The sequence below is a fragment of the Perognathus longimembris genome, chromosome 1 (genome assembly GCF_023159225.1).
Source record: "Perognathus longimembris pacificus isolate PPM17 chromosome 1, ASM2315922v1, whole genome shotgun sequence".
Taxonomy (NCBI): Eukaryota; Metazoa; Chordata; class Mammalia; order Rodentia; family Heteromyidae; genus Perognathus; species Perognathus longimembris.
In genome coordinates, this window is record NC_063161.1 from 103,085,363 (window position 1) to 103,111,871 (window position 26,509).

The 26,509-nt window shown below is 37.8% G+C and overlaps 2 protein-coding genes and 1 pseudogene across 2 annotated transcripts; 1 reads left to right on the forward strand and 2 right to left on the reverse strand.

Annotated features, from left to right (window-relative positions):
- Nucleotides 1-1,045: 1,045 nt before the first annotated feature.
- On the forward strand, nucleotides 1,046-2,047 carry LOC125343076 (60S ribosomal protein L5-like). The gene is given in 2 exon segments (XM_048335706.1): nucleotides 1,046-1,347; nucleotides 1,350-2,047. Coding segments are annotated over 2 exon segments (888 nt in total). The 5' UTR covers nucleotides 1,046-1,106; the 3' UTR covers nucleotides 1,997-2,047.
- Nucleotides 2,048-4,248: 2,201 nt separating this feature from the next.
- LOC125352417 (vomeronasal type-2 receptor 116-like) lies at nucleotides 4,249-17,709 on the reverse strand. The gene is made up of 7 exons (XM_048347509.1): nucleotides 17,650-17,709; nucleotides 16,417-16,580; nucleotides 13,080-13,368; nucleotides 11,952-12,758; nucleotides 10,277-10,504; nucleotides 9,092-9,215; nucleotides 4,249-5,171 (listed from the first exon to the last, which is right to left on the reverse strand). The coding sequence occupies exons 1-7, from the start codon at nucleotides 17,707-17,709 to the stop codon at nucleotides 4,249-4,251; spliced, it is 2,595 nt and encodes an 864-aa protein (XP_048203466.1).
- A 1,539-nt stretch (nucleotides 17,710-19,248) lies between these two features.
- On the reverse strand, nucleotides 19,249-20,386 carry LOC125355518 (annotated as a pseudogene).
- Nucleotides 20,387-26,509: the final 6,123 nt, after the last annotated feature.

The window sequence follows — 26,509 nt, forward strand, 5'->3', positions numbered from 1 at the left end:
TTTAATTGTAACTCCTCTGTACATGACCACAACAATAAAATTAAACTTCAAAAATTCTATATATAATTATATGTATTAAAAGAAAACTGTTTCTTCCATTTTAGGAAGTTTTAGTAAATATTGCATTTTGTGCACCATTGTGTTTATCTGGTTTGGGGAAGGGAAAGGGAATAACAAAATGGTAGACAAAAGACAAAGGGTGAACCAATAGCAATACTCAAAAGACAATATGCTGGAAATTAACTTTACAACATGGGGTGTTGTGGGGGAGGGAAAGTGGAGAAAAATGAGGAAGGGGTAACAATGTTTGACAAGAAATATACTCATTACTTAACTATAACCCCTCTGTACATCACCTGTACAATAAAATAAAAATTTTAAAGGAATTGGATGAGGAAATTATTTTTGAAAATTGTAATTATCATGTTTCTTTGGATCTGGCTCACTTCACTTAGTATAACTTTTTCAAAGTCCTTCCATTTTCTTACAAATGGGGCAATGTCATTCTTTCTGATAGAGGCATAAAATTCTATTGTGTATATGTACCATATTTTCCTGATCCATTCGTCTACTGAGGGGCATCTGGGTTGGTTCCAGATTCTAGCTATGACAAATTGTGCTGCGATGAATATTGTTGTGCTGGTGGCTTTATGTGATTTTGTTTATGGTCTTTTAGGGAATAATTAGCACAGGTTTAGGCAAGTCACAGCAGAGGATCACAAGAGCCCAATAGCTATACCCTTATGAACACATAAGATGATGCTAAGTGAAATGAACTCCATGTTATGGAAACGATTGTTATATCACAGTTGTAACAACTTTCAACGTACCATGTGTATCTGTAGCTTCTATTATTGATGATGTTCTTGTATCACCTTCCTGTGGTTGTACCTACACTATCTCTGTATCTTATCTGAGTATATTGGAAACTGTGTATACTGGTATTAGAACTAGGAAATTGAAAGGGAATACCAAAATCGATAGACACAGGGTAAAAAAAAGACAAACTACAAAAGCAATACTGCAAAACTGTTTGGTGCCTTTTCCCCCTCCAGTGCTGCTGGGCCTGCGTGTAGAGCTGCGCTCTTGGGTCTCTAATCTGCAGGATGGGGTTTGTTAAAGTTGTCAAGAATAAGGCCTACTTTAAGAGATACCAAGTGAAATTCAGAAGACGACGAGAGGGTAAAACTGACTACTATGCTAGGAAACGCTTGGTGATTCAAGACAAAAATAAGTACAACACACCCAAATACAGGATGATAGTTCGTGTAACCAACAGAGATATTATTTGTCAGATTGCTTATGCGCTCATAGAAGGAGACATGATTGTCTGTGCAGCATATGCACACAGCTACCCAAGTATGGTGTGAAAGTCGGCCTCACCAATTACGCGGCTGCCTATTGTACTGGCCTGCTGCTGGCCCGCAGGCTTCTCAATAGGTTTGGCATGGACAAGATCTATGAAGGCCAAATGGAGGTGACTGGAGATGGATACAATGTGGAAAGTATTGATGGTAAACCTGGTGCCTTCACTTGCTATTTGGATGCAGGCCTTTGCAGAACTACCACTGGCAATAAAGTCTTTGGGGCCCTGAAGGGAGCTGTGGATGGAGGCTTGTCTATTCCTCACAGTACTAAACGATTCCCTGGTTATGATTCTGAGAGCAAGGAGTTCAATGCAGAAGTTCATCGGAAGCACATCATGGGTCAGAATGTCGCAGATTATATGCGTTACCTAATGGAAGAAGATGAAGATTCTTACAAGAAGAAGTTCTCTCAGTACATAAAGAACAAAGTAACTCCAGACATGGAGGAGATGTACAAGAAGGCACACGCTGCTATCGGAGAGAATCCAGTCTATGTCAGGAAGCCCAAGAGAGAGGTGAAGAAGAAGAGGTGGAATCGTCCCAAAATGTCCCTTGCGCAGAAGAAAGATCGGGTGGCTCAAAAGAAGGCAAACTTCCTCAGAGCTCAAGAACGGGCTGCTGAGAGTTAAAACAATTTTCTATGAAGATTTTTTTCAGAAAGATAATAAACTTATTGACAAGCAAAACAAACAAACTGTTTGGTGTAAATGAACTGAACAACTCATGGTGGGGGGGCGAAGGAAAAGGGGGAAGGGGAATGAGGGACGAGATAACAAACAGTACAAGAAATGTATCCAATGCCTAATGTATGAAACTGTAACCTCTCTGTAATCAGTTTGATAATAAAAACTTTTTAAAAAATCATTTAAAAAAACAAAATTGTAATTCTCTTTAGTGCACAGAGGTTCATAGTCCATTCATTTTGCTTCCTGGAATTTCTACTTTTGTCTATTATGTGAAACCATCCACTTTCTTTCTTCTAATTAATGGATTTAAACTTTTTTCTTTACTTAAAATGCTGTACTGTCCAGAATCTCTGCATAATGTATAAGCAGTAGTAGTCTAAATGAAAATTTTTGTCTCATGTTTAATGTACAAATGACATCTACCATTTTTATTTTGTATTACATAAATGTTTTAAATGTATATCAATTTTTGTTTTAGCATATACTTCCTTTGTCTAGGTCCTGAATATCTTTGTAATTCAAATTTTCATTCATACACTTCTGTGTTTACTGGAAAAATTATATTGTGATGTAGAGCTGAATTGGCATAAAACAAAGCAAAGCATAACCTCATTATGCTCTTGCCTCTTCCTCTTAAAGCAGACTTTATGGGTGTGCACGACTTACTTCAATTAACATGATTTTCCAGGTCTGTACATTTTTCTGCAATGATATATTATCATGCATTTTAACGGACGAGTTAAATTCCTGTATGTACATCTGTGTTGTTTGCATAATTTTGACATGGTGACTAGTGAAGCAATGAACATGACTGTGAAATTAGCTTTACAGAATTTTGGTGTGTAATATTTTATAAAAATATGCAATAATTCTATTGATAATAGTAGGAGAATTCTATGTGTAGTTTTCTGAGGAATCCCCAAACTTCCTACTACAGTGGTTGTACCACATTATATTCCCACCAATATTGTAAATGCATTCCTTTTCCTCACTTATGTCAATAAAGGGTGATTAAACAATTATAAATAAAAAGGTAGATCATGGAGATGAAACCTATTGTCTACTTACTAATGCTCAAAAAATATCACCTTGTGTAGTCAACAGCTTTCCACGTTAAGTTGAAGAGTGCTCTTATACCAGAAATGTGCCTAATTTTCAATGAATTATGAAAGAGATTATGTGCAGAAACAGCCTGAGGAAAGTCTGCAAGAACTAATGTATGGAAAGAAAACCAAACAAAATAGAATGTTGTATATGTATATAATAATAGTGTATATCATGAATTAACAAAAATGACATGCTACCTCTTTAAAATTTTTTATTCTAAAGTTGCTGTAACAAAGAGTTACATTTCCATGCCTCAGGGGATGAGTACGTTTCTTTTTGAGCCATCTCACCACTTCATTTGTTTTCTCCCAGTATTTTTCCTCTGACTCCCCCCCCCCCCCAGGCAAGTTGTATAGTTCATTTTTAACATAGCACCTTGCCAGGCTAAATTTATACCTCTCCTTCATGGAGATGCCAAGCCTTTTGTGTTCCCCTGCCACTCTCTAGCCGTGGCCGCCTGACCTGTGGGCAAGCCAAGCTGTAATGGGGCCATGGGTAAACCTCGGTGGTGTGTGGCTGGGAGAATGCCCTCCCCCTCCCTATACTCGCCAAGAATAAGGAAGCCAGGTATACGTGGGCATCTTGGAGTAAGCTTCAGGAGCTTCCCGTTTATTCAAGGGAGGGGCAATCAAACTTATAGCAGTAATGACGGGGAAAGGAGAGGGACTGACCAGGTGCTAGCGATAGGCTGGTGAGCATGTCCATCCAAGAGCAGCGCCCTAGGACCTCCCCCATGGGCTAACATCATTTCCCACAGAACCGCCTTCTGGGCGTCTGACCGCGCCATTATGACACAGGTGCTCGCAGACAATAGGCGGGGCTGGTTTGGCTGCCACCTCCGGTTTCAGACCCAAGAAGGGGGTAGGAGTGGCTAACAGCCACGCAGCCCCAGGGCAAGAGGGGAGGCAGCTCAGGACCGCCCTCTCCTCCTCAATGCCAAGCTGATACCCGACAACACCTAGTGAGTATATCACTGCTGATCTTTTATTCTGTAAAATATTTTTCCAAATATCAACTAATTTCTGATCAGGAGAGTAGTAGAGATATCCATCAGAGTGTCTATCATTTTAGAAAGACATACATTGATATTAAGATGGATTCTTTCTCCCAGAATATGTTTCGCCCCTGATACCAGGCAGAGAATTTCTCTCCGGCCTTAACAAGATGATGTAGCACTTAGGGACAAAGATGCAACCTAGCAGCCCAGCACCAGAGGCCAAGATAGAGAAGACCTCTACAGCCACAATGGTCTTCCCCTTGGCGCTATGGTATACAGGCAGGAAGGTAACCCAGACACTACAGAACAACAACATACTGAAGGTCAGGAACTTGGCCTCATTGAAGGTGTCAGGCAGATTCCTTGCCAAGAAAGCCACAGTGAAGCTTGCCAGGGCCAGAGAGCCCAGGTATCCCAGAACACAGTAGAAGGCAGTGGCTGAGCCTTTGTTGCATAGGATGATGATGTGGCCATGTTCAGAGTGTGGATCTGTGTCAATGAAAGGGGGAGATGTCCCCAGCCAGATTCCACAGAGAGTGAGTTGGATCAGCGTACAGATGGGAATGATGAAGTTAGGCATTCCTGACACCAGACACTGCCGAATCCTATTCCCTGAAGAAGTGATAGAGAAGGCCAAAACCACAGTAATAGTTTTGGCCAAAACAGTGGAAACAGCCACAGTGAACACCACTGCAAACATGGTCTGCTGGAGGATACATGCGGTTGTGCTTGGATGTCCAATGAAGAGCAAGGAGCAAAGAAAACAGCAGTTGAGGGACAGGAGCAAGATGTAGCTGAGGGTTCGGTTGTTGGCCTTGACAATGGGAGTGTGATTGTGCCTCACAAAAACCCCAGTAATAGCAGCTGTGAGTGTAGAGAGGCTCAGAGCTAAGCAGACCAAGGCCATCCCCAAGAAGTCTCTATAATCCAGAAAGCTCTCAGATTTTAGCAGGCAGAGAGTTTTCTCTGTGTTGGCATACTGATGATCTGGACACTTCACACACTGCTCCACATCTGGCAAGAAGTGGAAATTACAGTCAGTTATGAAGCAGTTTTCTTGCATTTCTGCCTTTTGCCTAAGTAAGTTAATTTGTCTAGTCTTACCTATTATTCCTTATTGCTGCTTTTTAAAGCAAAGGTATAAATTCTATGCAGCACACAATTCAAAGGGAGTCCTGATCATGTTTTCCCACTCAGTTTTCTTGTTTCCGTGAAAACATTTTCTATCATCAAAATGTGGAAACATAAATCTACTTTACATAACTAACACTCCACAGGTAATAGTCTGTAAAATTTCTTCAGGAAGTACACACTTCATATGCAATGCATACATTCTATTTTGGACATAAATGTGTACATTCCAGAGAAACAGAAACAATCAATAATCCTTGTTATCTTGTCTAGATTTCTCTACCTCAATCACACATGGAATTTTTCTCAGCAAACATTATGGAATTTGATGGATATTGCATTGACTTACTAATACAATTTTGGAAATAGTGATGTTTTAAATGTGAGTTTTCTCATCCAATATAGGCATTGTAGCTACAATTGTTTCTTTCCTATTAATTGTTGATGTTAGTTTCTAAAATAAAGTGTGTTGCAATAATAATTTTTCCTCTTAATATGTCATATTTTAACATGTTATAAATGACATTTTAAATATACTTAATAGCTTGTGAGTTGGAAGTAGAAATAATTTCTATACATTAAACTCTTCAGTCTCTAAGAATTTAAATGTATTTTCAAAGATTTATGAATATTCTAATAACTGCAAAAATTAGGTGGCAATATTAGCATGTATATGCCTTTCTAATTAATGAGCCCTTCAGTTTGCTTTGTCCAGGATTCTAGCATAAAGTTTATTTACAGTCATCCTACTGAATGTTTTTGTTCATGTTTCAATGCAAATCTACAGACATAATACTATTTTGAACAAGTATAATTCCATAATTAATTTCTTTCAATTCTTATGTTTAATTTTCTTTCCATATAGAAAATTTTAGTCTTTACTGAATGATGCATGCTAAATAACATGAATACATATAAAATAAGATTTTACATTACTCTCTAAAAAGAGTCAAAGCCATCTAAAAAACATCTTCAAATAGAAGTACAAATTTAAAATTCTTGAATTAAAATACTCTTGATTATAATGCTGACAATATCTGTTTTAATCTTTTCTTTAACGAACAGGTCAGGGAAAGGTATATTTCTGAAGTTATAATATTTAACTTAATGACAGTGTAAAACAGCATGTTTGTTCTAAGAGCAAAGGTAACATGGAAATATACAGCTTGACGTAAACTACTTGTGCCTACAATATTCAGGTAGATTGGTTTCATTCCATTTATGTTAAAATCATAATGTAGTATAAGATTTGATAGCATACCAAGAAAAAGATTAAAGGAAAATATTGATAAGTGATAAAGAAAACTAGAAGATCCAAAATTGGAGATGATTGTAGTAAACTGTTACTGCTAAAGAAGAAGTAATAGTTGCCAAATGAAAAATATGGAGTATAGAATTGTTGAGAATTTCTTTTGTGCCTTACTCTGCATCCTCTCCTTCTCTAATATAATAACTTAGTTCTATATTTGAATTTTTTAAAATTGAGGATTGCAGTTTGAAGCCAGCCCAGGCAGGAAAAGTTTTGAGACATTTATCCATTAAACTACTTAGAAAAAGTCAGAAGTGGTGCTGTGGCTCCAGAGGTAGAGCACTAGCCTTGAGCTAAAGAAGGTCAGAAACAACTCCTATGTACTGAGTTCAAGCCCCATAACAAGAAAGAAAAAAATGTTAAAAAAGTATTAACTTTTATCAGTTGTATAGGGGTAGAAGATGGATTTTATTATCTCTTCCAATCTGTTTCATTCCCTATATCCTTCCGTCTACAAAACAACATCCCCAGAAGAAATACATATATGTATATATATGTATATATACACACACACATATATATATATACACAGTGCCAAATATCTGAAATTTATTTGCTCACACCAGTAAATTCAATTCAATTTATAATTGAATTGTCATAGAATTATAAAATATAAGTACCATTAGGTCATTCAAATGAATTAAGTGAAACAGCATGGATAAAAATCCCATAGATTATCATACAAAAAGAAAAGAAGAATGTGTTTTGCACAGGATATAAAAGTTAAAGTATCCGTCAGAGGTATATATGCATACAAGAATGCTTAACACAAAGTGAGCACAATGGAGATCCTTCAAAGAGGGGCTGTGGGGGTTGAAATCTGTTAGAGAATCTTTTAAAATAATAAATAAATAAGCAAGCAAGCAAGCTGTGCCACTGGAGGCCCATGCCTCTAATCCTAGCTACTCCAAGAGGCTGAGATCTGAGGGTGCTAATTTGACCCAGCAGGTATGTCCTGGAGACTCATGTTTCCAATTAACCACTAGAAAATAAAGTGGGAAATGGAGTTGTGGCTCAAAGTGGTAGAGTGCTTGTCTTGAGGGGGGGAAAAAAACAAAATCTCAAGAATAGCGCCTATGCTCTGAGTTCATGCTTCAGGAATAGTGTGGACAGACATAGTCTATTACAGTAGAGATAAAAATATTAAAATATATTTTTTAAAAATCTGATGCCCTGGGTGTATATGGAATTAGGAGAATTTGTTATTTGAATCCTTGGCATATTTATTTTTCCCTTGGGACTAACACACCAACCTATAATTAGCAATCCAGGGCAGTAAGCAGCAGAATCAGAAAATCAATATGTGAAACTCCTTTCTGTAAAGGCTTCAACTCTCAGGGGCTTTGACTTGAGCTTGTTCAGCCCTCTGCTAACCCTCCTTCTGCTCTGATTACTCTCCACATCTCGTTCCCATCATCTCTCTTCTACTCTCACTACAATCACACAAACCCAGTTTGCATCTGTCAGGCTCTGCTTGAAAAAGTCTGAATTCATGCAAATGTCACTTAGCTTTTAAATATCATGGGGGGCGGGGGTTAATTCAAGAGATGGGAAAATAGAAAATAAGGCCCCACTGATTTCCCATTTTTGGTAAAACGCAATTCTAGTCACCCTTTTCTTTCAAACGTTTCCTCTCTCTGCTTAATATTAGTAGGAACAACCCCCTCATATGGTTTATAATTACAATATCCCCATGGTTTTACCCCTGATACCACTGGAACTGATTTTGGCATCCTGGGTATTATACATATGTTTATGGGAACTAGGGAAAGGAAGGGGAATATCAAATGCAGAGACAACAACTTTTACATTTTAGCAAATTTCCATTCTAAACTGATTTCAATCAACACTCAAAACTTTTGTGCACAACTTTTTGGCATCCTCACAGATATATGAATGATAGACCTCACATTCCCCATGTTCCACTGTGAATATACCCATTAAAGTCAAAATCAAAGTCTCAAATTTCTCTCATTCTATGTTTTCTTTATTAAACACACAAGAATAACAAAAGGTTGAGAACGGAACCAATGATTAAAAGTTTTAAACCATATAATATAGCACGATAATCCTATTTCTACCAAAACACAATTTTTCTGTGTACTAGGTCTGGTCAAAACAATCCAAGCATGTAGTAATTGAAAACTGTGGAAGATACACTTGTCAAAGTAGACTACAGTAGTTTATATGAGAGAAAACATGTCCTGCACAATATATTGAGCCAACCTAAAGATAAAATTTTATCATGCTTCTCAGTGGAATGGATATTGTGTACTTGGAAAATACACCACAAAAGTTAACCAAATCTTTTATCCCTATTCATGAGTTGTGATGTTTCTGGCAGGATTATTTCATTACATATAAACTCCTGCCTAATAAAAGGAAGACTTTTATCTCTGCCTATGATTATACAAATCCTTCCTACTGTCTAGCTAGTATGGATTTAGAAACCCTAAGGAGTTGTCCAGAATGGCTCCAAGACTTACACACTTACTTGTTCTGTTAGAAATCTCATTCTCGGGGCAAGGGATACAATCAAAGCAACAGGCAGCCTTTCCCTCCTGAGGGGAGTTTCTGAAACCAGGACCACAACTCTCACTGCAGACAGACTGAGGAGTCTAAAAAGCAGATTAGTGTTTATGAAAGACACATTATAATTAATACACTCAAATTTCAATATTACACATGTTTTTGAATTTTAATCAATTTTGATGATTCAGAATAAAATTTGTTTATACGCATATATATGTAATAGAATAACATTATTGCAGATATATCATACTCATAAGAAAGTGTTTGAAATCCTTTCACCCCACTTTTTGTCATAATGGCAAATTAGGAACTGTTAACTAGATATTCCCCTTAAGATAATAAATTACCAAACAGGACAGATACAAAAGCATCTCACAAATTGATCACATATTCAAACAAAAAATGTATGGGTAAAATTAAACATCCTATATTCTTTTTTTTTTTTTTTGGCCAGTCCTGGGCCTTGAACTCAGGGCCTGAGCACTGTCCCTGGCTTCTTTTTGCTCAAGGCTAGCACTCTGCCACTTGAGCCACAGCGCCACTTCTGGCCGTTTTCTGTATATGTGGTGCTGGGGAATCGAACCCAGGGCCTCATGTATACAAGGCAAGCACTCTTGCCACTAGGCCATATCCCCAGCCCCAAATATCCTATATTCTAAACTGACTTTTTTTTTTTTTTTTTTTTTTTTTTTGGCCAGTCCTGGGCCTTGGACTCAGGGCCTGAGCACTGTCCCTGGCTTCTTCCCGCTCAAGGCTAGCACTCTGCCACTTGAGCCACAGCGCCGCTTCTGGCCGTTTTCTGTATATGTGGTGCTGGGGAATCGAACCTAGGGCCTCGTGTATCCGAGGCAGGCACTCTTACCACTAGGCTATATCCCCAGCCTAAACTGACTTTTAAAGACATTTTGCTACAGTGATGTAGAGCTGTGTACTAAAGACAATATTTATACTTGAGTACTTAATAGATAAATTTTGGAAAGCATTTGGCAGATAAGTATGCTCCTTGTTCAACTATTTATCAATTGCTCAATTGGAAGATGGTCACTCACATTAATAGACTATTAATGAAGACAAGAAGAATAAACTCTAGCAAGGCATTTTATTCATTAATTCATATTTCAGATCATTTTTGTTTGATTCCACCAACCTCTGTAAATGCTATGGGCCATTCTATCAGATCTTCAGATAGTGATAATTGATGACCCTGTGGTTCATATGAAGAAAATTTGCCCACTTTTACCACCTGCTTAAGACCTTCTGGAATATTCCAAAGGTTCACAATGTCATACTCTGCCACCAATTTCTTTGGCTCATCCAAAATCACTTCGTCTCCAGGAGGATTGCTGAAATGGATGTTCTTCAGAAAGGGATGAAGCTAAGAGAGAAGAATCAATTCATGATAAAGTTTGTAGAGTTGACACGGCAAGAATACAGACCTCACTGACTTTCATTTCTGCTTCAGTACTCATCTTTCTTTCTTTTTTTTTTTTTTTTTTTTTTTTTTTTTGCCAGTCCTGGGCCTTGGACTCAGGGCCTGAGCACTGTCCCTGGCTTCTTTTTGCTCAAGGTTAGCACTCTGCCACTTGAGCCGCAGCGCCACTTCTGGCCAGTTTCTGTATATGTGGTGCTGGGGAATCGAACCGAGGGCTTCATGTATACAAGGCAAGCGCTCTTGCCACTAGGCCATATCCCCAGCTCCCAGTACTCATCTATAACCAAGTAATGCAACAGCACAACTGAGTGAATATCTATGGAGAGCTAATATGTAATAATGCTTGTAAATTCTAACACTCAATTAACTATCTAAGGTAATATTTCAAGAATAAATATCTAGGAAAAAAAGATTAAATATCTAGTATATTCACCCAAATAATTACAAATCATACCAATTCCACTGCCTGGATAACTAGGCAGAGGTTTCTTTTATGACTATCCCCTGAGAGGAATTACATGAAATAATTATTAATAACTAACTGAATTGGAATTAAATTATTTCACTTATGTTCATTATGAATTCTTGAATTTATGTGAATATTATATCAATTATAAATTTAGGTAAACAAATTGCTTAATACAAGTCCAAATAGAAAATAAGTAAGGAAAAAATTAAAAGCTTTACCACGGGGCTAGGAATATGGCCTAGTGGCAAGAGTGCCTGCCTCATAAACATGAGGCCCTGGGTTCGATTCCCCAGCACCACATATATAGAAAATGGCCAGACGTGGCGCTGTGGCTCAAGTGGCAGAGTGCTAGCCTTGAGCAAAAAGAAGCCAGGGACAGTGCTCAGGCCCTGAGTCCAAGCCCCAGGACTGGCAAAAAAAAAAAAAAAAAGCTTTACCACGGAGGATGTTGCAGACATTTATAATAAAAAGAATTAGTGGGGAAGGAATAAAATAATTATTATTAATATTGAATTTTTTTCAAAATTGTACAGTATTTCAAAACTATATTACAAAGAAGTGGGATGATGGTGGTTCACAACTGTAATCCAAACTACTTAGGATAATCATAGTTTGAAACCAGCCATGCAAAAATTCTTTGAGACATTGATCTCTAGTTACCTTCCAAAAAAATCCCAAAGTGAAGTTGTTTCTCAAGTGACAGATTGCTGGACTTGGAGGAAATAAAGCCCTGGCCCTGAGTTCAAGCCCAAGTACTGGCACACACACATACACAAAAAGTCATCATGGACAGCTGAACTGACTACACTTTCTGTCTTTGCCTTTATTAAACCTTTCTTCCCTCCCTAGTTTGATTTGAACAAATCCCCTTTACAATGCTAGTTGTCTTATGGTATTTGCTTGCCAAAGGAAACACTTTACCTGTGAAGGGGAAAAATCAAGTTTTTTCCCATTTCCCACTGCCTGTGCCTCTACTCGATCAATAACCATCTCATGAAGAGCTTGAGCCACAGCATACACAGCATTATATATATTGTAACTCTCTTCCAAGATGACCATGTCAAAAAGGTACCTTGGCAACCATTCCAATGAGGCATTGGCTGGACAGTTCTTCCAAGTTACACAGCTAGACTCAGAAAAAGTGCAATTAAAAGATCGAATCCACACCAAAGCAAGGTAATAGTCTTCTGGGTATTTTGATGGGTTTACTGTTTTGATAAAATTGTTGAATCCAGACATCTCTGCATGGTTGTTTGAGAAAATAAGAGGTGCATGGAATGTATTTAACAAAAAATATCTCATTGCAAATATTAATGTACTAAGGGAGTTTAGGACCCAGATTTTTCCTAGAGTTAAGTATCTGCCAATAGTGTTTACTACACTTACCAAGAAGTCATTGTTACCATAAATGAGAATCACATTTGTGAATGAATTTCTAATTATGTGATTAAATGAAATATGTTCCAGCGGATTTTGAAAGGAATCAAGTTCTACCATGTGTTCAAAAGCTGTACAGACTCTGTGCTTGTTCATCTCTTCTCTCAACTGGGGCAGCATGCACAAACCACTCTCATCTCCTGAGATCAATAGACCCACCCAGGTCCACCTGAAGTGAACCAACAAGGAAACCATGGCAAAAGCTAGAGATGTGTCCTTGCGGGCCATCTGATAGACAGAAGGAAATGGGCGATGGTCACTCAGGACAGGATCAAAACGTCCAAAATTAAGCTAGAAGAAAAAGAAAATCAGAATCACCAGTCACAATTTGCCCTAATTAACACCAAAAATTTTAGGAAAGGATGGTTTGTCTCACTTTTAATGGTATCTTCCAATTCCTCAGGACTATGTATAAAATGAATGAACCAGATTAAACAGTCTTTCTCATCTTTATACTAAACTAGTAAACTTATATGGGCATGTTATGAACGGTAGTTTTTCGACTTTGTGGTAACTCATTTTCCAGCATCATTTTATTTAAAATTAATCAAAAACCTGAGAATAGCATGAAATAGTTACGATTTCATATCTTAGCATCCCTCCTTTTCTCACCTGTGGAAATCTGTAGAGGTCCAACAATGTTGCACATTGGGAAGAGATTATGCCTGATGGTCCCGTCAGTGCTACTATAGTCTGACAGTCTCTCTTGCAGGTATAATTCACAATAAAGTCCTTTCCAGAGAGGCTAACCACAAGATTCCTAAAATGCATCATGTCTTTTTGTCCAACTGAATAGGCAGAAAATCCCAGAGTCATGTTGGGCAAAAGATGAGGATTTTTGTTTATCTCTTCAACAGCAAAAGCCAAGGCTAAAACAAACTGGTAGTTGTTGAAGTTATAGCTGCATAGGAGATACAGGAAATATATTCAAATGTGTACATTTCCTTAGGGTAATAAATGTGTGTTTAGCAAAAATATTCATATATTGGAACCATACCCCTAATGATGTTGAATTGGTATGTGAGTTTTATGTACATAATTCACCGAGTGATATCAAGATCATATTTCTCAGGAATGAGAGGCATATTCTTATTAGAGAAGAAAGAGATCTTGCATTTCATCTCTGTCACATATACACAAAAAATAGGTTGTTGTTTTCAAACATGAAACATCTCATGAACATCAAGCTATTTCATGTCTGATGCTTGCTCTTCTAAACCCTAGAAGTAGCCAAGTAAATCCTTTTATCAACTTAAAGTTGATTTTCTTTGGTTTTATTGCAGGATAACTTTCCTAAGAGAACATATTTTGTAATAGAATGAAACAAAGCAAGATGACATATAAAAATGATCCTCTCCTCATACAAGACAAATTAAAGACAAAAGAACAAGATTACAAGTTAACAAGCAGCAGTATAAAATTCTCATTTACTAAAGCAAAAAAAAATTAGATGCATTAAAAAGTAGAAAAGGAAATAATTTTTCTTATTTTTAAATAAATTTAATTATTCTGATATGACAGAGAAAATTTATTAAACTCAGCCTAAAAGCACTAAACAACTCTACCATGGAACTGCCTATTGGTGGAAAATGTTACATCATCTCTTCCATCAGCTAAGTACTTTGAATTTCTATATTGCTCATATGCCAGTTGGTTAGAAAATGACTCCTTTAATCCTTGGCAACAGTGTTAAGAACATTAAGTATTGAGGGTCACTTTCCTGGGAAGGAAGGCATGAAAAGTAACTCAGGGATTGTTCTCACAATTTTCCAGGACTAGCTAATTAAGAAAAAGATTCTGTAAAACTGAAACTGTTATGAACAATAGGAACCACTCAGCATTGGAAAATATATCTTTTCCAAAATCATATTAAGGAAAATTAAGAAAATGAAAAATATTTTAAGGAATATTTCAAGTTTCTAATGTAGATCCATATAATGGTAGCAAACTCATTTGTTTTATGGTAATCCGTTAAGCAGAAACCATAAAAGCATCATAGGGTGCTATGATTCTTTCTTTGGGTGGGTATTTGTTAAGCAGGAAGAATTTATCCAGAAGACTATTTTTAAATATTAATCACAAGAAATAGATTTCCAGAACCATGAAAAATCACTGTTGATGACCACTTATACCCCACTGCAGAAGAGGTCTATGAAGATGATGAGGAAATCATACTATTTGGATAAGGATAGATTATATTGTTATAGATAATGCTCTGAAAATACGGTTCAAATTTTAAGTGACCAAAATTACATATAGGATAGCAACATTGATAAACATATGGGGCCAAAGTTATGTATGAAGTCACATGCTCAAGGGTCCATTGAAATAGGATAGGCTTGAAACAGTTTTCTAGAAAAATACATTCTCTAAATGTGCAGAACAGCACATTTCCAAGTCAGAAGCTTTTGTTTCAAATGCTGATTTTATTAGGGAACTGAAACCTTTTGATGAGAACCTAAAACTTCTCATCTAATGGATGAATCAGACATAAAGAGAAAAATCTCAGGCAATAAAGACTATATGCTCGGTAGAAATAGGATTTCCAGAGGCAGTATCTGTACAAAGCCACTTCTGAGCAAACTTCTCCCTGAATAGAGCAATTTATTTAAAAAAAAAAAAAAAAAACAGCACAAAGTCAATGTCAGTAGCTTCACCTTGTATCTCCTAAGCCCTCAATATACAAGATATTCTATGCCAGTATCAGATATGGGTGGCAGCAAAGAATGCTGCCTTAGCTAGCCTGATTATCCTGAATGATATCTGTCAATTCTGCATCTCTCAGTCAATCTCTGACAAAACAACATCAATGAAAGCTGTTGTGATAAATTTAATTAATGATTATATTTGATATTCTACCATACACACTCTGTGCTGACATTAAAAGACAGTATATGGCTTGATTATGAACTCTGTTCAATCCTTTCAGCCAATACCTGAGAGGCATAATTTTCTTCCAGTAATTTCTCATCATCCATTGATTCGTACCCTGTGCTCTTAATACAACTTCCTGTTGCCCATGCTGTGACAAAGACTTACCATGATGTTTCTCATTCATTGCTAAATGCCATCTCATTGGTCCAATAATTATGGGAAATACTTCATGGAGAAAATGTGATTTATCTTTTTTGCCACAACCAGTATAAAAACTTTACTGGAAGATGTCTGACTGTCAGACCAGACACCAGTGACATCCACACACAGAGCTTGCAGATCTGAAAGTAGCTAAGAAGCATGCATCATCAGGAAACATGAGCTTCAATAACATTACATAAATATATCTAGAAAATATGCAAATAACTAATTATCATTAATATGTGGGGAAATAGTTAAACACAGATAACATAGGTCCAAGGAACAAAAAGCAAAGACCTGGTATAGCACATGAGAAAAGATTAGACATTCTGTAGAGGAGACAAGATGCCATCTCTGTTCCTAAATACGAGCAGATATCACAGGCAAAGCTTGACTTACCACACTTGGAAAGGGTTGCAAGCAAATCAGTGTTCCAAATAATATTTTACATCCTAATGGGCTAGAAATGAGATGGCTACATAGCCTTAAATTCTTCCATATAAATTTGCAAATGTAATTCCCTGCTGGAGAACTCACATTTATATGTGTGTGTGTGTGTGTGCGTGTGTGTACAAATGAAGCAGAATCAAATAGGTGGGTGAGAAATCTACCATAATGCCTCTCTTCTTCCTGGTTGCCAAAAAGCTCTCTGATACATAGGGAATCACTGACATGCAGTTCTATCCAGATGTATTTGAAATACTTACTGCATCTCTCCAAACTAATATAGGGACACAAACTAATATAGGGCTATTCCCTGAGAAAAGAAGCATTTTCGCAAAAGGTCAAGTATTTAAAGACCATTAATTAACACAAGGTCTTCTCAGTCTGAAAATCAATCAGATAATAAAAATTTAATTCAGAACTCACTTACTTCACCTGAAAAGAATAATCCCTGGATTTGGGTAAAGCAGGTTGTATTTCCATGTACTTGAGGGGGAAAATCCCAGTAATTAACACATCTCCATTGATATGGGCAGTGTACTTCTTCTGGAGCAAGCATTCCTTTTCACTGAGGGAGCTGACAAAAAAGGGAAGCTGTAGGACAACCAATGTAAAAATCAAAGGAAGCATCACAGAATGGTCTCTAAGCCCTATTTGTGAACAAATAGGGAGCTTATGGTATCCAAAAAAGAAGTAAATATATCAGGCATGTGTGAATATGTGTGTGCTTTTTATTGCCAGTGTGGTCTACTCTACCCCCTGTTTCTTTCAGTATAGCCTGCTCCATTTCTCTGGACAAAAGCTGGGTTCTCTCATCCCTTGGGCTCTGCATCTGAGGTCCCATCTCCAAGTCAAAAACATGAGATGCAAAATATTTTGATATTTCTCTCTCCACTCCCAGGTGACATGATTTCATACAAGACCAAAGTATGTAAGGCTCCAGAGATGAACTCAACTTTGTTAGATTTGGCCCTGAGGTAGTGTTGAGAAACTTTCTGAATAAATCCTCATGAGATCATGTAAAAGTTCTAAATCAAAGTGGTTATATGAGGTGCAAAGAAAAAGGTCCAGAATTTGTTTTGAAAAGGAGAATCACAGAAACTGTGGGACAAAGGGTGAACCAATTCATCAGTGAAATCCAGTAGACACTGTGTTGGAAATGAGCTATACAACCTGGGGTAGGGGAGGGAAAAATTGGGAGAGAACAAGGGAGGGAGTGACACTGTCCAAGAGGAAACATGCTCATTACCTGACTCAGGTAACTGTAACCTCTCTGTACATTACCTCTACAATAAAAAAAAAGTTGTGTAGCTTGTTCTTAAGGAGAAAAAAAATGGGAGAAAGATTAAAGTAATATTGTAATTTCTTTGCAGAGTAAACAGATTTCTTTGAATTTCAGTAAATTTTCTAGGCCTCTAGAGGGTTTTCAAATGGGATCAGGTGTTAGTCACGCTTGTGTAATTTATGTCACCTACACATACCTATGATTTTATGTAACAGGCACTGTGCTACCTACTGGGGATTCATGTCTAAGAAATGTGCAGGCTTTGGAGGGATGGGGGAGGGCATTAAACAGAAAATAAGTACATAAAAAAAGAAAAGAAAGGCCCTACCAAAGTCATTGAACTTCATACCTCCACAATCAATGACAGGGAGAACATACCACACCTATGAATAAGTACAGGGAGAGAACATTGCTCATAGGATCCATGTGGGTGTCCATGACCTTTATGAGACTGAGTGATACTCCTTTTCTTTGCCCCAAACCAAACACAAAAGCATAAAGGAATTCTAGCTCCTAACACTAAATCGTTTGCACATACAATACACAAGAAAACCTTTATATACATGGAACATAGAGCCTTTTCAAAGAAGTGAAGTCATTTTGTGTAATGATACTCTTTGGGGAACTTGCTCTTATATGATTGCCCATAATCTTACCATATGCAAAAGAAGATGAATAGTGATGTAAATAAGGTACTTTTCTGCATAATGATGCAATAACAGCTCTTTATCATGCCATAAAGATCTACCCCCAAGAGGTTAACAATACAAGAAACTGATTTAAGTTTTGAGTGTGAGTTTTATAAGTGAATTGTTGATTTTTTTTCAAATTTTCTCTATAAGTAACTGTGGTCTAAAGAAAATTTTCTTGTATTGATGCAAACAGTATTTCTGTTTGGCAACCTCTGCCCTTTCTACATTATAGAGTATTCTAAAGTATGGGGAGAAAGAATGTGTGTGTGTGTGTGTGTGTGTGTGTGTGTGTGTGTGTGAGAGAGAGAGAGAGGGGGGGGGAGGGGGGAGGGAGGAAGGGAGGAAAGGAGGCAGAGAGAAAGTGTGACAACAAGATGACACAGAGCTTTTAAATGGATTCCTTGATACTAAGCACTGGGAATTAGAGTTGTCCTCTTCAGACTGATAAATTCCACTTTGGGACTTTATTCACCTTGTTCTACTAGCCTGCTCTGAAACTTTTCATAATGACATGCTGACTCACATGCAGGTGTGTTGCTAGGTACTCATCCTCTATCTGATTAACTTTAAGCTTAATTCAATATTGTTTCCTATATAGGCCTATGTATATGACTTATCTCAGTAAAGTATGAAGAATATGCCTCTTGTGAAGATCACCTCTCAATTGTCTCCTTATTTATGGAGATAATTCAATATCTTATGTTTCAACATCTCCCCGCATAAATATGAGGAGTTTATTTGTAGCAGATTTCATCATTCTGAATGTTTTGGTTATAGATATGAAACAACCACACTAGGCCAATTAAGAGACATAAAATTCATTTTCATCTATATAGAATTCATACTCAACCAAGAGAATAACATAGACTTGGCATAAAGGCAATAGATTACTGTCAAAATGATCCTGAAGATATCACAATTGTAACAGTGTCAAAACTAGGAGTAGCTTCTATTACACACATAAAGATGCTAATCCTTTTTCATCGGTGTTTCCAATGCCTGCTGTATGGTTTTCTTGTTTTTTTTTAATTTAAGACCTTTATTAACAGGTGCTTGCAGTTTGATGACTTTTTAAAAAAAAATCAAGTTGTAAACTTATATTACAAATTAAAAATGAAGTTCTTAAAAATCTCAACTTGACGAGATATGAAACAATTTAAAAACCTTTAAAGGTGTATTGAGAAAAACCAGGCTTTGTTTAAAAAAAACAAAAAAGTTTGCTATTACCATAAAGAGACTTCTTTAGATAATAATAAAAACCCCATGCTGCATAGATAATGCCGATAGTTCTAGTTATCTGCTCAACGGGCAAAAAGCAAGCACTTAAGGTCTTCAGCTCCAATCTTTTGTTCATTTCTTATTGCTGGAATTTCATATTCATTTTCTTCTTGTTGGATGACTAAACCGGATGATGGTAAAGATGGTAAGCCGGCATTTACTCAGCCCCGCCCTGCTAAACCTCGGGAGCAGATGAATTCTCAGCTGGTGGATCGGCTGCTTTTGTCTCTTTGCCATCTTGTTGGTTTAGGGTTCTCTGGGCATCTGCGTCAGTAATTGAAGTTGGGGCGGTTCCGAAGTTGAGGTAGCTGCTGACCTTGGGTCTCATCTCCTTGATTTTCCTTATCCTCTTCATTACCATCCTCTCTAGGCTGTCTTTGGCGAGGAGGGCCTCTGCGAAATCGTGGTCTATAACCCCGATACATATTCTGTCTCACTGGTCTACCTTGTTCTCCTGCACCCTGGTTGTCAGCCCCCTCGATCACTTCTCCCTGCACAGGAGGGTTGGAATGCTGTGGTCAACGCCCATAGGGTCTCCGCATGTAGTAAGGTGGGAACCTTCGTCTGTAAGTAGGGCCGGCGTTGTTGGGCCTGGTCTTCGGGAGCACTCTCTGATCCCTCATTCTTTTCCCCACTCTCACCGTTTTGGTAATTCTGCTGGTAATTGCCTGGAGAACCCCTAGACGTGGATAGCGTCTAAAATGGTTACGGTCTGCTGCATAGTTACTGCTTTGAACTGGAACGCCACCAGGACCTGTAACATTTGCTGCCTCCGCACCCTTTTCTCCTTCAACAACATCAAACTCCACAGTCTCTCCATCTCCTACACTGTGAAGGTACTTCCCGGGGTTATTTTTCTTTATGGCAGTCTGGTGTACAAATACATCTTTCTTGGTGTCATTCCTGTTGATGAAACCATACCTGTTCCTTACATTGAACCATTTTACTGTTCCCAAAACCTTCCTTGCGAAGATCTTTTTGTCCCCGCCGGCAGGCGCCGCCCATGCTCCCAGCGCCTCTGCCTGTGGTGCCGGGCTTGGTGTCTGCAGCGCTGAGGGCTGGGGTGGTGGGGGGGGGGGGGGGAGGGGGGCTGCGGCGGTCGGCTCTTGGGTCTCGGCCTCGCTGCTCATAGTTGCGGTGATGGTGACTGGGGCAGGCTGCGGCAGCTGGGGCTCCTCCTGGGTGGTGTGATGGTAACTAGGCCAGAGGCAGCGGAGTGGCTGCTCAGGGCCCTCTGCGGTCCGCTCTCCGCTCCTGTTACCGATCGAACTCTGGTTTTTTTTACAATGCAAATGAAATGAAAATTTGATAAGATAGACAGTTCTCAGCTTTTTGCAGGCAGAGGTTTATCTCTGAGTTGGCATACTGATGATACGGACACCTCACACAGCATTCCATATCCGGTGAAGAGGGGAATTACCATTAGTTCTGTTCAGAATTTTCCTATTCAGCTCTACCCTGACAGACCTCATTTTTCTAGATTTCCCAGATCACTCTGCTTTACCAAACAAACAAAATAAATCTATGCAGCATACAAATCAAAGTGAATCCTGCCCATGTTCTCCTAGTCCTGTACCCCCTCGTTGATCTAATCTAATCATAATAGCATTTCCATAATCAAAATCTGAAAGATAAACCATCCTTAATTTAGAACTCCACATGAGTCTGTGTTAAAGTTTCTGAGAACTATACAAGTAATGTGGGAGATGACTTGATAAGATGAGGGAAAATTGAGAGCAACAAGACCTCTCATTCCCTCTAGACCTCCTGTTCTCTCTCATGTTTTACTTTCACCACCAACATATTTAAGTTTTCACATTTGAGCCTTTCTAATTAGAACCATTCTTTAAAATATCTTTAAAAATTATATTTGTTACTAAACGTATTTTTGTTAAATCTTTATTTAAATATCTCCTTTTCATTCTCTTATATGGTGTCCTAGAGACTTTGATGCCAATCATTCTTAAAAATTTTATATTTTAAAATGTAATATAACTCATCTTTAAACAAATGCCGTTCTTAATAGCTATGGCCTGCATGTGGAAAGCAATTCTGAAAATTGTAATTCTCTCCAATACATAGAGGTTTAGGACATACTCATTTCCTGAAATTTCTACTTTTGCACATAATGTAAAAGTATCATCCCTCTTTCTTCTAATCAATGTATTTAATATTCTCTTCCTGGCTGACAATGTACTGTCCATAATTTCCACATAATGTGTAGCAATTATGGTCCAAATGAACATTTTAGTCTCATTCTCTTGTCAACCTTGAATTATAGCTTGTGATGTTTCTTTAAGCAAATCATCAAAGTACAGTGTATGGAATAAGCAAAATTACATTTATTAAAAATTTACAGTGATGTGTTTTAGTATTCTTTTGTAAGTAATTAACATTTTAATTTTTTTATTTTTACATATTTTTATTTTTCCATTTTAATTTATATATTTTCCACATATAGAAATGGCCTCTCTTCCTTTGAACAACATACTGTATTGTATAGCACTAAATAGCCCACGATGTTTTAGCCTCATTAAAATGTCTATCTTTAGAAAAATCATGAAAATCTAGTTCAAGAAGGAAATGATCTCCTATGTCATTCTTATATACATAGCCAAGTTTATTTGTGCTTATTAAATGAATTACATTGTCATGTTACTCGGTTCTTGGAAGGAGTAGGGAAAATGGGTACTGATTATATCTTGGAAATATTATTAAATTCCTTTTTCTTTCAATTTTGGACTTGAGCACAAGGTGTAGGGATTGTCACTGAGCCTCTTTGTGCTCAAGGCTACCCCTCTATCACTTGAAACAAATCACTGCTTTCTAATAAATTTCTTAATGAAGACATAGTAACCACAATGATCAGAAATGACTCAGCATTGTTTTTTCCTTTATTACTATATGGGAGAAAAAAATATTTAAATTGTTATGCTGTGGGTTGAAACTGTATAGTCTTGTACATTAGAAACATAAATACTTGATCACTACAGGAGGCTTTCAAACACTGAAAGTTTATTTTCTCTAGACACCAATATTAGTTTCAATAAGCTGTGAATTTTGAATTTCATTTATATCTAAAAAGTTCTCAATATGAAGTTACAGAGTGTGTTTCCATGGTGTCATTTGTTTTGTTGAATATACAGATGTTATCATATATCAATTTTATTTTTCTTGGACATAAATATTTTTATTTTCTTTTTTATTAATTTATTTATTGTCAATGTAAAGTACAGAAGGGTTACAGTTTCATAGGTAAGGCAGTGAGTACATTTCTTATCTAACTTGTTACCTCCTCCCTCCCATTTCACTCTTCCCCCCATAAGTTGTACAGTTGGTTTACACCATATAATTTTGTAAGTATTGCTGTTGCATTGCTTTGTCTTTTTATCCTTTGTCTCTCAATTTTGGTACTTCCTTTTCCTTCCCAAGTTCTAATACACATATATACAATATCCAGGGTTCCAAAATCAGTTCCAGTGATATCAGGGGTAAAACCATGGGAAAGAAAAACAAAAGAAAAATGGCATAATGTACAGGTACTTTATCTAAGAAACATTGGAAGCAGATTAAATGTTTTGTTAACTTTTAAACATAAAGTCTAAGGTATATGCTGAATTGAAAAGCATACTAGGCTCAAGTAACAGTAATACTGTGTTTTTTTTTTTCCATTTGTTAGTTTTGATGTGATTTTGTTATTGAGCTTTATTTAATGGAAAAAATACTGAGGAAAAAATTTTGAAAAACCTCCTTCTTAAGATGATATATTTTTCTAAAAATAATAACTCCAAGAAGGGGTACCACTGAATGTGCACAGGGCCAAATAAACTGAAGTTCTGTATTTTGTGAGTTTGTTTCTTTCATTTATAGTTACTTTTCCTTGCATACAAATAAGCATATAAATGCAATAAACTGCACATAATTTCACAAATATTAAAAATTATTTTAAAAGTATTGCTAAGCATTAATGTTGATTTCTCATTATTTATTATGGGAATGTATGATATTTGAAAATAGAAATCAGTACCTTGCATAAAGCATCATCTGTAAGCTGTTTGATTTAAAAATGCTGTAGAGAATTAACCAAGGTAGAATGACTTTATAATGTAGCTGCCCTTGGGCAATATTCTCTGTAAATACTAGCAACAACAGATATGATTTTATGTTGACATTTGTTTGGCTATACTGCAATATATTTTGTATGCAAGCAGTTTTAATAAAATTTGATCTTGCCAGCTATGTCCTTTGCCCTACAGAAGCTCTGCAGTTTGATGCAGTCCCATTTGTCCATCCTTTCTCTGATTTGTAGCATTTCTGGGTCTTTGTTAAGGAAGTTCTGTCCTGTGCCAAGGAGCCCAAGTGTTGGGAGCCAAACTTGCAGCTAAATTCTTCCTGACCTCTGGCTGTGTTTTCAAGGACGTGCAAGGACATGGCTTAATGGAAAATCAGAAATGCTTTACTATGTCTGCCATGAGTCCATTCTTATGTTAACCAACCTCATCCTGTCTTAGCTACCATCAGATATTGCTCTGGAGTCCATTCTTATGTTAACCAACCTCATCCTGTCTTAGCTATTGTTGGGTATTGCTAACTCCATGCCTTTTTGTGTTCTGGAATTTTAAGCCTATCCTATATCCTGGTTTTCATACTGCATATAAGCTGGAATAAGAATAAACATGGCTGCAGTCTTGAGTTACAATCTTAAGATGCGGACCTCCCGTACCCCATCTTTGCCTCTTGTCTTTTTTCTCTTGTCTTGTATTTTTCCTTTTCTTTAATCCTTGCCCCCTCAATCAGGATTTCCTCTTCCCTGCTGGCTGGCTCTGACAGAGTGGTGCCTGAACAGGGACCTGAACACCTGGGACAATGGCAGAGGACCTCCACTTAGGTAAGGACATCCAATCACTTGGGAAGGAGAGCGGGAGAGAGATAGTCAGGAGTAAGAAATTATGGGACTAAGTAAAGGATGCATGCTATACGTGCAGGCCCCCAAAGGCATGCTTCATGCCTGGGCAGTGAAAGTTGGCCAAAGTCACTTAGAATGTTTCTTTCACTTTATTGAGGAAGTATGCCCCCAGTTCCCGGAGGAAGGAACCATAAACTTAGAAACTTGGCAGAAAATTGGAAAAAAAGATTCAGGAACATTATGATGTGGATGGCCCTGAGAAAACCCCAGTGGACACTATTACTCTCTGGAATCTGGTCCGAGATTGTTTAGATCTAGACATGAATGGATTAGATTCAATCAGTCGATCAGAGAAACTGAACAGGGACCTGATGAGTATTGCCCAGCCCAGGGAGCTTATGCAGCTGCTCGGGAAGAGCTGAGAAAATTAATAAGATCTGAACCCAATGGGATAGATATTAAGAAAGACTCAGATGGCTCAGACACTGAGAAAGAAATATACAATGAGCCTACTAAAGATAGATTGACCCATGTTGAGAGTATGTTGAAATCAGTCATAGCCCTATTGTCACAGCTTCATCCAGAACAACAAACTTCTTTAAAGGTAGATACTGGTGAGCCCCCACCAACAGTCCTGGCAGACTTACAGCTCTCCTAGGTGCAGGCTGCTGGCAGAGGGGAGGGGCCTGAGGCTAGGGAAATGCTAACACCACCGAGGTAACTTCTGACCAAGCACTTCCATCCACCACGACAATGACAGATTTGAAACCCCAACCAGAGTGAGTGACCATTAGCCTGGAGCTTGAATTTTCCATAAAACCACTGGGCTAGGTCAAGGGGATCAGCAATTGTAGGTGTTTGGAGTCAACTGATCCCTAGTTCAGCTCCTCTGGTCACTCATCAAGTGGGATACAGTGTAAAATGCTTCAGGAACGCTGCTCAAGTTTGAGCCCAATCTTACATATTTGGAATATTTTACAGGACTTACCTAACTTCTATGAGCGCTCAGGCAGATGAAGTTCTCTCTGTCTCTTTTTCTGTCTCTCTTTCTCTAAACTCTGCCTGCCTGCCTGTGATGGATAGGATGGGCTGGTGCTAGCTTCCAAAGGTACCAATATTTGTTTAACATCTGCTTTGAAAGAATCAAAGAAAGGTTTTCTATTCTTGTTATTGATGCTAAGTTTGGAGACTCAGTTAAATTCTGCTTGTTTGGCTAAATCATAAGTTTTCTCTAGCATTGAGCACATAGTCAACAATAGGATTGGTTGGAGTAGAAGCCTGCCCATCCCCCAGGTAACAGGCATGCCAAATTCCTGGAGGCTGGGCAGGGACTTGGAGTCTCCAGCTCCCGGTAACCCTGCCCCCACTCTGAACTCTGTAACTGTGGCCTTGCATTTCAAAGGTGCCTTGCAATTCAAATGCTGGAAGGTGAAGGTGTCTTGCTGTGAGCTTGCTGTCTGTGTTCTGTTCATGTCCTGTCTTCCTCCTCCTGGACCTTCTCTGGTCATAGATGAACTGGTTTCTCAAAATGTGGCTTCTCAGATAATCTGTGAAAATTTTGATTTGCTAAAAAGGTTTTTTTGTTTTGTTTTGTTTACTAAATTAACCACGTGGTTCTAGAATATGGGCAAAATAATATCATTTGCCACTGGAATTCCAGAAAACTTACATGGCCAATTAAAGAACAATTCTAAGCATATCCCAAAGCTTGTGCACATTGTCTGTCTGTCTGTCTATGTCTATCTGTTGGTAAAACTTAAAAAAAAACAAAAACAGGTTTTAAACCCAAACTGATATGTTTGGGTGCAAGCAAATGTGTCTAAGAAAACTCCAAAAGGTTCAAATATACAGTACGTGATATAAGCACAATGATGTAAAACCAGGGTGTTATTCTTTATGTCTATCTATGCTAAGAGTCAAGTGTACATCTAATCTTGACAATTCTTTGGTATAGACTAAGATTTTGCTTCTCCATTTTTAAAATTTTTTTTCCCTATGCGCTCATAAACTCTTTAAGATCAAGGGACCAGAGTTATTTTAAAACAACTACACAAATGTGACCATTAACCTAAATTTTCCTGACCCCAAATTAACATTTTGCTTTATAGGATGCAGGTTGACATGTGTGCTAGCTGAGTGGACCGTGGCAGTATGTGGCTATAGGAAGCTGCCTCCACAGTCTGCTCCTAGACTGTCCTGGCTGCTACAGAGAGCAGACTTGGTTGGCCTTCAATCTGTGTGGATTTTGTGACTAGGAAGATGGTTAAAGGCCCAAGCCTTCTAAAATCTGTTTAAAAATGCCTTTAAGGGCTGGGGATATAGCCTAGTGGCAAGAGTGCCTGCCTCGGATACACGAGGCCCT